Source organism: Amblyomma maculatum, chromosome 2 (assembly GCF_055883805.1).
Source record: "Amblyomma maculatum isolate TAMU_Amacu chromosome 2, ASM5588380v1, whole genome shotgun sequence".
NCBI lineage: Eukaryota > Metazoa > Arthropoda > Arachnida > Ixodida > Ixodidae > Amblyomma > Amblyomma maculatum.
The window spans coordinates 120,122,887-120,138,166 of record NC_139345.1 but is presented as its reverse complement, the minus strand read 5'-3'; the positions used below and the strand labels follow the sequence as shown (position 1 = coordinate 120,138,166).

The window sequence follows — 15,280 nt, the reverse complement described above, 5'->3', positions numbered from 1 at the left end:
GCTTGAGCAAATGCGCAAGCCTTCGGTGCATGCGGCAAGACCACTACTGAAGCCAACAGTACGATAACGGTTAGATGATCGACGCTACAGCTGCGAGAGGTCAGGAGCAAAGATCAGTAAAGAAATATTGCCAGAGAAATAGATGAAACGCGATAACCCCCAAAACACCGATGCGTGGACAAACCGCGAAGAAGCTTTATATTGACGAAGATAGAATTTGCCCCTTTGTACGCGAATCCTCCACACCACTACACCTACGGCACGCCAAGCAAGTTAAGTGACGACATCGTTGGCCAGTTTTGTAGTTGGCGATAGCAAGTAACCTTCGTACTTCCACAAATGAAACGCAGCACTCAGTGACGAGGTGTACGCTTGCTTGGGCAAAAATTTGGCTTGACTCTTACTGCTTGTGACCGCTGCTTGCAAGCAAGAGAATAATAGAATGTAGTTATTGAGACTGAAGCCTTACAGCTCACTTGGCTGCATGGTGGTACTACAGTGCTTCCAATTTTTGCGTTACAATCACGCATATTGTTACGAGAAAGATTCAAGTGATGGATCGCTTAAAGGAGTTAGCAAAGAGCATGCAAGTGAGAGCAAGAGAGCAGAAAATTAAGTTCGGCCTAGCTGTGTGGTATTATGGCATTGGTGCGACACATTTTTTGTAGCGCTCTTGCTCTGGAACGGTGCGCATGACATCAGTAAATATAACAGAGCACCATGTTAACTTCACCTGCACCTGCCAAACAACTTGTAATTCCTTCTCCCATGCAGTTTCAAGGGGTGAACAGTGGTCGTTACGTCACAAGTAGGAATAAAATTACGTGAAGCATTCAAAAATTTCAACATCAACACTTTATTCGCTTAACATCACCCCAGCTTGTCAAGCAGGCTAGCTTAATAAATAGTTGGAGCAAATTAATGACACAGCAAGAATATATTAATATAAAGGTGGCGAATATACGAGTAGCAATACAAATATATATTGTTATCTTTGCATAGGTGAACTCCACATGCTGACCCATGTTTACTATTGTCATACACCTTATAAAAAAGAAGGTCTCCACTCCTTCAAACCTAAGAATGTATATGTATTGGAATGTATCCATTATCCTTACAGGTTGATCAAGACGTGTGATATGTATACTTTTTTTTTCCCCTTGCTTCTCTACTGCTTTCCCATAAAAAATGCAAATAATACAGTGTTTCTATGATATGAACATTTAGCCAATTATTATTGTATAATTGTAATAATGTCATGAAGTGTGTAATCCTTTGTGTCCGCGAGTGTAGTCTACCACCTCATTATATCATATTAATTAACGTGGATCCGACACTAGCCTTCGGCTATGCAACTGCTAAACAATATATGTTTAAAAAGTGTGACAATCAATCAAATGAATGAATGAATGAATGAATGAAAATCTCTTCTGGAATTTCTACATGGATAGAATGGCTTTTGTAGTCCCAAACAAAACTTCTTCACTGCATTAAATTGGTTACCTTTTGCAACTGCCCTGTCCGAACAGATGTTTTTCGCCAACATAAACATGTTACAATACTTAGAAGCCCAGCTGCATCAACACAGTGACAGCTCACTTTATGCTTCAATGCCCATAGTCCTCCGTAATATATCCTGTCAAGCTGTATGGCAGTTCATCCATTTACTGTGACAGTTCACGCTGTAATGCACAGTACTGGAGCAAAAACAAACACCACAAATGAGGAGTAACATTTTATTTGACATTCAACTTTAAAAGCACTACATTTTGAAAGATAAGCATACTAAACCTAAGCTCGCAGACGTAAGACACCAGAAAGTGCATTTACCAGACAGCAAGTCACTGAGATTTCAGTCAGAGAAACTCATAACAAAGTCACACATTTGTGCATAGCTTCACCTTTTCAATAGACTATAAGCAAATGCTTGTTTTCCCTTCAATGTGCAACATAAATATCATTCAGGTAAATTGAAAATTGTAAAAGGAAAACTACAAGACTCCTGCTTTTGTACTAACACTCTTCTGTACACCACAATGCTGAAGATGAAACCTGCTTTCTACATGTGCATTGCTGAAGTCGTGCCCATGCCGTCTCTTGCAATTGCATCGGTTGGCTACAGGCTGACAGTGCAACGTAGCTCCGACCCGCCTGATAGATGAAGTGCATACCAGCATAGGTGCTCCTGTAAGCACTTGGTGCACAAAGTTAATCCACTGCAGGTGCTGCTGTGCAGACAAAGAGCATCTTAAATGCCCTCTACAAGGGCCTAAGATAGCTTCGAGTACTCTACTTGCTGCCTGATTGGGATTATTTTGCACTTTAAGTGGACTCTGTTGAAAGAAAGTTTTTGTTAACTAAACAGAGCAGAGGGCATAATTCCTCAAACGAGTTGATTTCAAAGCTGCGAAAGTGGTCTAAATATCCTTTTTTTTTTCTTAATATTTTGGACACCAAAGGCATACAAAAAATGTTCGCACACGATGAGCTGGTTTATACCTAGCTGTCTAATACCCCTGTCACAAAAGAAGTTATTCCAAGTGAATAATACGCCTAAAGTCATTTGCTTTTCCTGTGCTATGTGGCAAAAGATGTCCTTCAAAGATGGTAGCAATGACAATCACAGGGTAAAAATACAGCCTGTAAAGTAAAACAGTGAATGTGCAAAGCACCTACAATTTAAATTTGATGTCAGATACTGTAAGGCCATTTTATGTGACTTGAACAATAATTCAGTTCCACATAAGTACTTCAGTGGTATCTATCTAACATAAATCAAGCATGCACTTAGCGAATGTAAACAGCAGAACTAAGCTGCAGCACCAAATTAGTTTGCAACTGGCACTGTCGACATGAAGGCCTTTCATGACGGAGGATATGGCCTGGAAATAGCTGAAAATGATCAAAAAAATTGATTCTTGTTTAGAACATATTTATATCTCCTTATGTGCCTCATTTTGTATACTGCCCCCCAGTTTTGTTGCTAAATCCAGAGGAAAGTGCCCGAAAAAATTTTGAGCCTTGTTGGCTCAATACACTGAGGAAATGCTCGATTAATTAGCATTTTGATTTTCTGATTAGATGGCCACTTTGTGAAGCAGACTTCTTCACGACTGTTTCATCATTTTGACCCCACTTGTTTTGCTGCCCTCGTGCTTTTAATTGATTTTAAGTGTTAATTGTTCTAAAATGTTTTTAATTTCTCATTAAATTTTCCTTTCAGTCTTGACACATCCACAGCAACTGTGTGGAACAAAAAGTCAACCTAAGAATGCCTTGACCTCTAGCGTGCCAGCAGAAATGCAATGAATGTTGAACCACGCTCCTACTACATTTTGCCAACTCCGCAGACTTTTCGCGAGACTCGTATAAGAAATATATCCTCAAAAAATGTTTATTAAAAACTAAACAAAAACTCATTTTTTCTTTTGCTGAATGCTGCATCCACCACCCACCTCCCACCCTTAAAAGGACACTAAAGAATAAATCGAAGTTGGCCAGCATTGACAAAATATGGCAATCTAATGCCAATTATGGGTAGACTACTTTCTGAGAAAACAGAGTCGCTATAGCCTAGACAAAAACTAAAAACAAAATACAGGCGCCGACATCGCCACCTCATTGAGGAAGTAAAATACCTGCATGAAAAATTTTTGAGCACAGGTCCTGGAGCCTATGCTACTTTTGACTATGACATGACTATGACATTGTGTAAGGACATCACAAGTCTGAGTAACTTGAGAGGAAGATTTTTAAATTCAATTTCCTCACCAATGTTGTTGTATCTAAGTGCTGGACAAATGTCAACATGGACAGAAAAAGCCATAGAGTCACTTTTTTACAGCATAACTGCATGCGGTCCTCAGTGTTCCTTTAACAGGCAGGATGAATCCAGAGTGAAAGCAATAGATATGTCCAAGCAACTGGTGCAAAAGAACCGAGTGTTATGAATAAACTTTCAGCTTTTTGGTTTAATTTTTGAAAATTCAGTGAACTCTTATGGTGTTTACTTTAGACTGCTGTTTGTGGTTGCTAGTGACAAACGTTATGTCCTGTGGATGAATTACTTTTTTTTTTAGCACGTAATGTGATATTTCTGTGCAATGCAGTCAAAAGTTACTTGGAAGTTATCTGGGCCTTCTTGTCAATCTAAGCATTTGATTTACCAGTAATTAATGCAGCAATGACTGATAATTACAGCCAGAGCATTCATAGCAATGCTTATCGAAGGAAATGTCAAAACTAAAAGTTATGAAAGCAGTGTAGAACTGCTCAACAATAACGCAAATAGAATTTAATATGTAGAAGGAAGATTGCCATGTCATTTCGTTCATCACAGCAGGTCAAGTCAGGGATGGGGCCCCATGTGATCTGCATTCTGATGACATCTGCCGAACTGTTGCAGTGGGCATAGCGTTATACTTTTTTGAAACACTTATGCATGGTTTCAAGTGTGCTTAAATTCATGCATTTTCAAGTGACTGCTCTAAGCGGGCATTGATAGTGAACGGTGTTACTCTCGCAGACAATGGAGTCTGCCAATGTGCAGAGGCATGTGTAGTGTAAAGGTACATTACTTAGAACAGCGCAACTGTGCTGCTTAATAAAACGACACGCCGTCCACTGTGCACCTGGTTTCCATATTAGTCCTGTCCATTAACTGAGTGGAACTTCTACTTGACAAACAGTTAGCTGTAGCTACATGTCAAGAGTACTGGGCCTTTTCAGTTAAAAACAAATTTCAGAAATTGAATTCAGTGCACCTCTACACCCCGTTTTTTTATTACTCGAGCTGAAATGGTTAACTCCTGGTCATGAAATAAGAGAAATTGGTACAGATTAGCATTGTTTGGAACTGAACACAAATGAGTTTGCAAAGTTCGCTTCATCACAAATGCCACGCAGGCCTTGCATTAAAATTCTCATATAGCATAGCATAAAGTTAATTTATGGTATACTGATGTCATTTTAATGAAATTACATTACAGCTTCTAGTGTGACAGAAGTATTACCCAGCAACTGCTAGTGACGGAGCCCTGTTGAAAGTGGGCCAGTATTATTCCATGCTTGTTATTTCCCATTCTAGTCCACCGTAAACCAGCTTATTGCAAGCAGCAATATTGTCATGAGGGCAACCAAAATTCTTTTAGATATCTAGGTCAAGGTGTCTTCACTGCACTATGGGAATAGATTACATGAAAACTAAGTTTCCCACTACAGACAACAAGACCATGCCACAACATAGCGTCACGGTTATCCTTTGTGAATCATCCACAGCAGTGAGTAAGCATGGCAATTCAAGTACAATCTGTGCCAACAAGCCCCTAAATAATGTCACTGTGCAGGTCATTCCCATGCAACTCACACACTGGGTGATTCGAGCTATTTGTTGCTTTCTTGACCTTGGATTAATGAATAGTCAGTACCACAATGCAGCCGTTGCAGTTTAAGAGCCTTCCATTTCTATGTGTCTTAAATGAAGCATGACAAAAATGCCTCAGTTATGGAAAAGCCTTTTTGACTGAAAGCATAGGTTGCTAGAAAAAGTTGTATGAACAGTCCCATCCCTTGGAAGGTTTTGTTTATTAAGAACCCACTGCAAGTACACATCTACTCCACAACTACTTACTACTGCACTACCATCTACCCACGCACAGAAGACAATGAGGTATATACAAATCAACACAGGTGCCATCTTAAACAACACCCAGGCACATGGGTATAATGTGCTCAAAGGGCAGCCCAAACTGGTTTCCATAATTGTTGCTGTATACTGTAGAAATGTTGGGTGTTTATACAAAATAATGCTGCCAAGCATGCCTCTCTTCAACAAAGTGTCCATACCATCAAATTATGCCATTTAGCAAACAGTTTCCCCAGGATACCTTGCACTAGTGAGAGAGAGAAGCAAGCAAACTGCACAGTCATGCTCTTACCTGTAATGACCATTATGCTGCTTAGTGGCATTTCTTGTATTTCCTAGTCACAAGTACTAAGCATCTTCTTTACACTATTGACAATATCAGCTAGTAATGCTCACCTTCGTAAAACTTCACTTAATGCCTTTGCAGTTAACATAAGCAGGCCTTAAAATGTCCAGAGTTATTCCAGCAACGCTACTGCACTTCTTTCTTGGATTTAAAATTATTTGCCAAGCATTTCTGAGAAACAATCCACTTCACCTCTGAAAGTCTAATCATATAGCATGCATCCACCCAAAACTGATTAAGAAAATGCTGCAGCTGCATTCTGTTACTTATGTTCAACCATCCCACTGCTGCAAGTGTGACTGCTAATGAAGACCGTGTACAGTGCTTGTAGAACATGCATGGAGTTTATGCAATGTGCCAAACAGGCTATTGCACTAGCTTTCAAATTTATTACAGAATACTGGTCTTACTACCACCTAGCACACTTACACAAATGACAACACTAGAGCAATGTCATGAACACATTGCGTGGCATGCATTTGCAGGCAACAATTTTATACATGCAACTTAAAGGTTGTCCTTTGGTGTCCTGAGGCAATACCTTACGAGCCACTGGTCAGCCAAGGGCAGGTCACTGTAATCCAATTGTAATCCAAAGGGTAATCCGAGGTAATCCATAGGAATCCAAGGTCTCTTCCTCTCGACGTTGCAGATGTTCATAACACCATCCAAAGAAACAGTAATCCATGTAATCCACAAGAGGAGATTCATGATGAATTCTTGACACTCTCATACACATATACACACAAGGCACACACATACACACACAATAAAAAGTGCATCCATAGGACTTGATCTCACTATCTTAGTGTTAACACCGGCATTCGCACAGAGAAACATGGCTTCACTGTAATCCAGGGTAGCAGAACAGGATGTGTTATCCATATCCAAACGGCGAAGCAAGCATGTATCCAGGTGACTTCATTCTTGCAGCAATCCAAAAATCCAACAGGTAGTCTTCTTGAACACACACACACTAGTGTTTCACTAGCACGCACTCACACGGTAAACTTCAAGCTTACACCATCTTCACTGAAGTCAGCAAATCCGTAGCTCATAAGACTAGAGACATGCTTCACAGCACTCACATCCTGGGCACAGTCAACAAGCTCACACTCTGTGCGCACTGTTGTTGGTGGAGTTGCGCGGAGGCACATTTTTGATCACTATCCTGGTGTGAAATGCATTGGGATCCGGGTTGATGCAGGTCAAATTGGCACCCTTGAGAAAGCTCTTGCTGTTGCCACGATGATGGTGGTGGTGATGATGCGAGGATGAGGAAGTAGGTGGAGTGGCTGGCAGCTTGTGGAAGTGTGGCATGGCAGTGGGAGTGCTGTACGTTGGAGGAGGAGGTGAAGGCCGCTTGGTCACTAAAGGCAGGGGCATCGGGACAGTGGGCAGTGGGATAGGAGGCCGGCCCCTTGGACGACGAGGTGGCTCCTGGGGAGGAGCACCACCACGATGAGAGACCGATAGGTCAAGTGGACGCGTGTCTTCTTCACTGCGCAACAGGTTAGGTGGTGGCAGTGGGGCACAGGGTGGGGTTCTGGGATGGGCGGGCGGCGGTGGTGGTTGCGGCTTCCGTGGACTGGGGACAGTCTTCGGCATGTTGTGCTTGGCTGCTTCTGGGAGCGACGCACCATCAGACCTTTGAAGCGGGGAGCTGGCAGGTTTTCTACATGCGGTATCTACCTCCACGGCATCGTCGCAGCCATCCAGTTTGAGCTTTTTGTTGGGGCTGCTGTCCTCTACAGGTGAGCGAGACCACTGAGTCCGTTTCTCTGGTTTCTCAGGCGACTTGCGCTTTGACTGGTGCCTATCAACATCGCGCTGCTCCTTACGCTTTGACTTCTTTCCAGAAGGAGGCGACCTGTCCTGTCCATTCTGCGGAGGTGATAAGGCCTGACCCAAGCTTGGTGGTACATCCTTGGTGTGGATCAGAATCTTGTGACTGTTTTTGTCCAGTGTGCTTATGGTGATCTTTGGGAGTGGAGGTGGCGACTGGGCCTCTGCTGGTGGCTCCGATGCCTTCTGTCGCTGGGGGGATGTTGACTGCACCAAGGCTATTGCTTTTGGACTTCCTGGTGCTGTTGATTCTTCCTCCACGGCTGTTTTCCTGCACAGAAACAATTCAGGAAATTCAGCACTTTGGTTACAACAGGACTGGTAATAAGCAAAACATGAAATGAACAATGAACAATTATGTACTGCAAGTAACCAACATTGCTCAGTGGGGAGCCACAAGATGTGCCTTCCACCTCCATTCAGGCATGATCCTTTAATCGATCATCAAGGACACACAAATGTGACGGAGTAGCATAAAAAAAGTTATAACAAAAGCATTATCTGATAATAAAACTGCAACATTACCAGAACCACAAATATAGGACTCACATTTCAGGTGTTTCCACCGAGTGAGGTTCAGCAGCAGGTACCACTGTAGCAACTGCTTCGGTGGGCTCTTCTGGCTGCGGCACACTGGTTGGAACAGGCGCGGCAGGTTCAGGCGACGGCTTTGCAACTGGCTTGTCGACTTGTTCCGGAGCCGGGGGAACTGGAGCAGGCGCGTGATTCTCTTCAGCAGACTCTGACAAATTAGCTTGGCATGCCTCTGGCTGTTTAGTCGGTTCTTTTTGTTCACTGCTGTTGGCTTCGCCTGAAACAGTCTGCTGAACTACAGCACTGGTTTCCGCGGGAACTGTTTTCACTAAGGCAGGTTTCGGAGGAAGTCGGTAAATCCGGAAAAAGAGGCGCAAGGGACAATCCTGCAAAAAAAGCAGATGCATCTGTGTATTAATCCTGTGTGCCAGCCACAATGATCATCTGCTGTAGCATCGAGTATGCCTTATTATATGACAACCATACAGTCACTTGTTTATACATTTCAAAATTTTGTGTCTGCTAGATGCACTTGTGTGCAAAGGCTCATCCTTTGTGGAAATTTTGAGCCTAAGGCAGCTTTCACATAGGCTATTTAGTGAGGTTCTTCTAGGATCACTGAAAGCCTAACCTTCACACAATGAGGACCTACATTCAAGAGATTTGGAATACTGGGGATGCATAACAAGCAACATGGCATGCCCAGGGAACAAAACTCCAGAGTCTCAAAACTTCTGGCAAAGGTTGTACTTTCCATTGATATTCGATACCTTGATAGCCTAGAGGCTGGTAATGCAAGTGCACCAACTGCACGCCTCATATGTGGTACGAAGGTGATGACAAGAAAAAAAAATAGCATTTACTATCACACTCTCTTTCATGGTACACGTTAATACGTTCCCGTCATGATATAGGCACTACGCCAGTTTACTTACCCTTTTCCAAGTGTAGATATAGGCAATGTCCATCAAGGAGTAGTCTTGGTAAAGTATGTCATCCATATACAGTATATCAACCTGCGAAAGGTATGACGGGAAAAAAATATAGAACTGATTAAACAAGGTGCTCTTCCCCGTTTCACACAATTCAGATGGATGCAAAGCGGGTTCAATCGGTCCAGCGAAGGGACCGAATGAGATTAATTCTCCCAGCTTCATGCGGGGCGGCGAGGCCTTGGCTTGCCAATTAGTGGAAGTGTGGGTTCCGTTACAGGATGTCGTTCCTCACGCAGCCCCGAGATCGGTGTCAGGGTCGAATGGCAATTTAAACGTCCCGGCGCATAGCACTAGTCACGCAGACGCGGTGTAGATGGCGCCAGCTCCCCACAAGATCGCGTTACCACTTTCGTTTCCGAAGCTGCGTCGTGTGCCTTTTAACCACGGACGCGCAACCGCCTGAGCGACAACCCAGGAAATTTGCAAAACGGCCGCGTTTCGAGCGTGCGGCGAGAACTCCTGCGCGGAATCTTTATTCTCAATGCGCGGCGCGGCCAACCCTCAGAAAGAGAAGCGTGCGCTGTACGACGCACGCGTCTACAGCCGCAGCGAGAGCAGCTTGAAAGAATGCCACGAGAAATGCTGTAGCCCATGCACAACGGCCACACGAACAGAAGGAAGCACGCCAACGTGGCTTCGCTGCTGCCCGAGGGCTCGGCGGAAAGAGCGACGGGCACCAACAACAAAAGAGGCAGGGTGGAGTGGCGGGGGAACACAAACGCGGCGGCCATCGCAGCATGCACGGGTGGAAGCGGCGAGCGGAACGACGCGGAGCCCCCGCGAGGAGGGAGGGGCTTCGGGGCAGGCACCGGTTCTGGCGCGAGGGTTGCCATTCGGCCCTCCGCGCGCACGGGGCAAGTGGCGGCGGCTGCGGCGCAGGTGGAAGAACATGCGAGGCGCAGCCGGCGGCCAGCGAGTCCACGCCTCCGAGGTGCCATATCGGAAGCCGGCTCCTCACCGCGCCGATCGTGACCGGTCTGCCGCCGCGCGTGTCCCGAGATGGGCGCGAAGGGGAGTTCATGCGCGCTGCCCGCATGCAACCTGCCCGCCCGGCCGACCGAACCAAGAAGAGCGATGAGCGCCGCCATTGTGTTGATGGCAGCGAAGGAGGAGGGGGTGGGCGAAGATATATATATAAAAAAAAAAAGCGCTACAGAGAAGGGCAGAGAGAAAGAAGAAAAGGAAGGCAAGCGCGACCGAGCGGGACGGCGCTCGCGCAGGCTGCGAACGATCTGTGCCGTCAACTGCACGGATGGCTGACCGGTCACCGCCTGCCGTTCTTTGACACGGAGAGAGGAGAGAACGTCCGTTCAAAAGGGCGAAGCTGCGTCCACAACCGCAGGGAACGGCGCTGACCTTCTATTGCCGGAGTGACGGCGCGTCGCGTCGAAAGGAACTGACTGAAGCCCACTGCGCTCCTTCTTAAAGTGTGGCAAGGAGAAGCGACGATGCAGAGCTCGTGATTTCACGGGGCTTGGCTTGGCCTTATTGATCGATTTAGGAGGCTTATGTTTAACGTCCCAAAGCGAATCTGGCTAATGAGCACCGTGTAATGAACACATAGTATTCATACACATATATGGTGAGGCTGCCCAGCGCCTCTACCGAAACGCGACCGCCAATGCTGGGAACGAACCCAGGTCGCACGGCTCAGCTGTAGAGCTCCCGAGTTATCCCGGCGGAGCACACATTGGGCTCATTCAAGCAGGCCGCTTCACAAGAGCACCGAAATGCCAATTCGAGCACGCCGCGGGCATTCATACACAGAAGCGTTTCGCGGCGACGAAAAAGCGATATCGCAGCTGAGCTCCAAGTTTCGGCGAGGCAAAGGCAGACGTTGCTTGAACAGGCACAAACAGGCATATAACACGCGCGAGGGCAGACATTCTTCACCTTGACAGGAGATAAAACGAGCGAACAAATATTTTTCGACGCGGTTATTAAACGATGAGAGATCGTAGTTCCGACATCGCGCATGCACACGAAAAGAAAGACTGCTTGCCCGGTGGCGTTTCCAAAGTGCATACAAAGGCGCGCGTGAGAAGCCGCGTTAAAGAAAAGCACGCGACTGCCGCTCAGATATTTTCTATTGAATCCAATAGAGTGTCATGCAAAGACACGCGAGGACACCTTAGGGTTATTGCGTCGTTGTGATTGGAGGCAGTCTGCTTCATAAAGACCCCGGATGAAATCGTCAACGCTTTTATCACTCGATCCATTCATCTTCTTTTACTTGCCTTCAAGCGCGGCCCAGCCAAGAGCAGGAGGCGCGATTCCCAAAGACATCGGACATAAACAAAAAAAAAAAAAAAAAAAAAGAACGAGCATGCCTACAAACTGTCACATTTCCGAATATGCAGCGCAGTTTCGATGGACACGTCACCTTTTCGAGTCTGCAGATTTCCTTACCTTCTATACATAGCTTGTTTTTGAATCAAGGTTACATTTTTCACCAACGAGCAGTCGGGCAATGTTTGGCGGTGCGCGGAAAGGCTTACAAAAGAGGCAGACATGCGCGTAACATCTCTACGCTCTTGACAGCAACAAGCCAGAATCGAACGTCGGGGGACGCATATTGGCCCCCATCGCCCGCGCATGACATCAGCCGCGGCGCGATTCCATAAGCAGCACCATCACCGCGTGCGATATACGGACTTCCCGCCTGCAGCGTCTTTGTTCTCGGCGCCACATGTCGCCAGCCTCATTATTCGCGCGCGCGAAGGCCCCGATCACGAAGGCAGCAGCAGCTTTGTCCCTTGTCGACGACAGGCGGCGCGCCGTCGGTTAGGCATCTCTCTCTGGAGGCACCGACGAGCGACTTCGCCTCTCTCTTTCCTCGCTGAAAGGGCCCGCCGTAATTGCTTCGGCTCGCAACCGTCTTGGGCCCCCAGCTAGCAGACGCGCGCTCGAAGCGCAGCGTGCCATCCATATGCAAAGAAGCAATATAGACGTGCCGTACAATCCGATCCCGAAAGTGATGTTTCATTTATAAAATGTACCTTCCCTTTTCATTCACTCGACGCTGAGCAGACCATGTGCACAGGGACCGCGCGGCCTCTGATAAGCAGGTCATAAAAGAATGTGTCGTCGCGGTGATGCAATGCTGTTCGTTCTGACAGTTCCGTCCCTCTCGCGCGATGCTTCGCCTCGAGGTAGCAAACCTCGTCGCAATGGCGACAGCTACCATGTCTCACAGCGTATGTACACGTAACCTGAGAGGTGAGCTTAGTACGCAGAACAATTCCTGTTACGCAACCACGCCGCAAATGCGCCACAGAAATACAGTATACCTCGTCATACACATTCGTCGTATACATTACTGAACTGTACACACAATGGCCTGCAAGACCACACCGAGCTCAGGTTGTCTCAGCTATAAAATAAATCAATATGAACAAGAGCATTCTTCGGACTATAAATCAAGTGAATGTTGTTAAGGTATCCTGGGTATTATTTTTTTTTCGTACCACCTGTACTTGAAAGTCGACGTCAATTAACATTCGAGTGTATATGCCTTTAAACGCTCAGGCAGGAACGCAATTAAATTTATCTATATCGAGGACCACGAAAATGATCCGACCCAGGGTTCCAACGACGCGTAGTCTGAACGCATCGCTTTTTTTTTTTTTTTTATTACAGTTCGAGAAGTTGTATAAAAACGTCAACAGGCAGCACGCTCCATGGGCCAAAATGCGCCGCGATCACAATGCTCTCATCAGCGACTTGGCAAAGCGCCGCCAGATTCGCTCATTCTGCGCTACCCATTATACAGAGCCTTACTTTGTTGCTGGTTACAATATTAGCGCCTGCGGCGGAATGAAAAGTTAGCAGCTAATATCGCAACCGGCAGCTCATGAAGAGGGCACGAATCTGCAGCAACGCTTTATCGTGTCGCGAATGAGAGCGCTGCAATCGAAGCGGACACATACCGTGCGCTATCACATATATAGTTCAGTTGGGTTTCGATCCAGAAGAACGGACAGCTTTTCTTTTTAATCTTTGTCTCGGGTAGGACAACCTCTATTACTGCACGCAACTCTTTACTTCGCGCGACTCCTCACGGGTTACAATCGCGATGTTCGCGAGTAAACGTGAAGGCAATGTTCATGTCGCCGATCGCGGCGAGTTCGAACATCGCCCACAAAATTTGCCTCTGTAGACAAACAAGCGATGTTTCTTGAGAGGGATAATCTCGTTCTCAGGCTTCCGAAAGGTATACGATTATGCAGCATCTTTGCAACATCAACTAAGACTGCACCTGCATAAAAAATCCCAAGGAGAGCTGAAACGAGTTGAATGGCAGAAAACACTGTGTCAGCGCCATACTACGACGTGGCACCCAGTATACGCGACTCCGTATACTATACCACATAAATACCGACTGTACTACGGAGGCAATAAGACCGCTATAGCGCAGTCTGTTGTTATATATGTAAACATGCCCGCACTTCCTGCAGATATATGTGCCGCTGGTGCGTGAATGCTATACGCACAGCCGTAATTCCCGAGCGTATTACTACAGCACGTTCGCCGAACCGCAAGCGGCTGTAGCGCATGCGCAAAACCATGCGGCCCGGCCCGCGCATCGTTGCGCGGCGGCAGCGTGGGATCCTCTCTTCGTCTTCGCCGGCATCCATATCTCAGTCAGCGGCGGCGGCGCTATTGTCTTCGCCAAACCGGTCCTCCTCCCGCGCAAGCAAACGAACCCTAGGGTCATCATCTGCCTCGCGGCGCCACGCGACGAAACACGCAGGAGAGCGGAGGAGACGGAGGTGCGGGAAATTCTTTTAACGAGTCTGTTCGAGGGCGCTTCGTATTCTACTATCGAAAGGAATCCGAAAAAGGTTACGTGCGAGGCGACGTCCATCCTCTGTTAGCTTTGCCGTTTAGCTTGTAGCAGGGCATTACAGCATTAAAGAAAAATAAAAAGGGAGGGAGAGGGGGGCACGACGAAGAAGGGGCGAAAGAGGACCCATCATGACTATATATACTGCCCGTCGTCGTCCTCCGTCGTGTACTTAGGAGCAACAGATACGAGCTCCATTTGTTAATTTGTTGCCACTGCAGTGGTCCCCGAGTTTGATCGGAGACCCGTCGTTATCAATGCGAAATCTTCCCTGCTCCCAACAGCCGACGGGCTTCGAGAACGAAGCACTGCATTAAGTGCATGAAGGGCGTTATCTACGAGGTTTTACACAAGAAACGCCGTAGTTGCTACGAATTCGACTCAGTAAATACACCGCGCGCTCTTAGGCCAACAGGAGGCCGGCAATCGAACCTGCGAACTCGCACTCAGAAGCGGATGCACAGCCAACGAGTCACCGTCACAGGCTCACAGAGGTCGCTTCTCGAGCAGCATGTGCACTCACTCCTCGCTGCCATCCATACATCCATATTCATTCGTGCGCCTCCGTCCAGCACAACAACCAACGGACAGCAGCAAGCAGAAGGGGGGAAAAAACATTTCGCGCTTTCCACCCGCGAAGCCGCGAACCGCGGCCGCCGCAGGAAGCAGCGCGGGGGCCCCCCGCTCTATGGCCGCGCGCAGCTTGTCGCCCGCCAAAGAGCGGAACGAATGACCGCTTCTCGGTACACCAGCGGGTCCGAGAAAGCGCCGGAGCTTTCAGATACGCTGTGGCCGGCGCGCATGCGGCCATGTGGTTCGCACACTATACGCGAGCCTCTCGCGGCAGCCGCTGAATTCACGACCTCTTACCGGCGCTGTGTGTGTAGCCTCTAATCTTTGGCGAAAGCTTCGACAAAAGTATACTCTGCCTCGTCGCAGTTTGTTTCTTTTTTGTCGGCAGGTAGACGTACGGGACTAACAGTGCACACTATAGCGCGTATAGGATGAGCGCAAATGTTACGAAACGCGTTCCTCGTGCTTTGAAATATCCTCACGTGTTCCAGAAGATA

General features: G+C 46.9%; 1 protein-coding gene across 2 annotated transcripts in view; it reads right to left on the bottom strand.

Moving 5' to 3' along the window:
• Nucleotides 1-1,722: 1,722 nt before the first annotated feature.
• The window catches only part of LOC146199716 (uncharacterized), a 72,364-nt gene continuing 58,806 nt past the window's right edge, over nucleotides 1,723-15,280 (bottom strand). For both annotated transcript variants that reach the window (XM_084595212.1, XM_084595213.1), the window contains exons 9-11: nucleotides 9,305-9,385; nucleotides 8,385-8,755; nucleotides 1,723-8,106 (exon numbers count right to left, since the gene is read on the bottom strand). In XM_084595212.1, coding sequence (XP_084451338.1) covers nucleotides 7,101-8,106; nucleotides 8,385-8,755; nucleotides 9,305-9,385 — 1,458 coding nt within the window. In that variant the 3' untranslated portion in view covers nucleotides 1,723-7,100. The remainder of the gene's footprint in view (nucleotides 8,107-8,384; nucleotides 8,756-9,304; nucleotides 9,386-15,280) is intronic.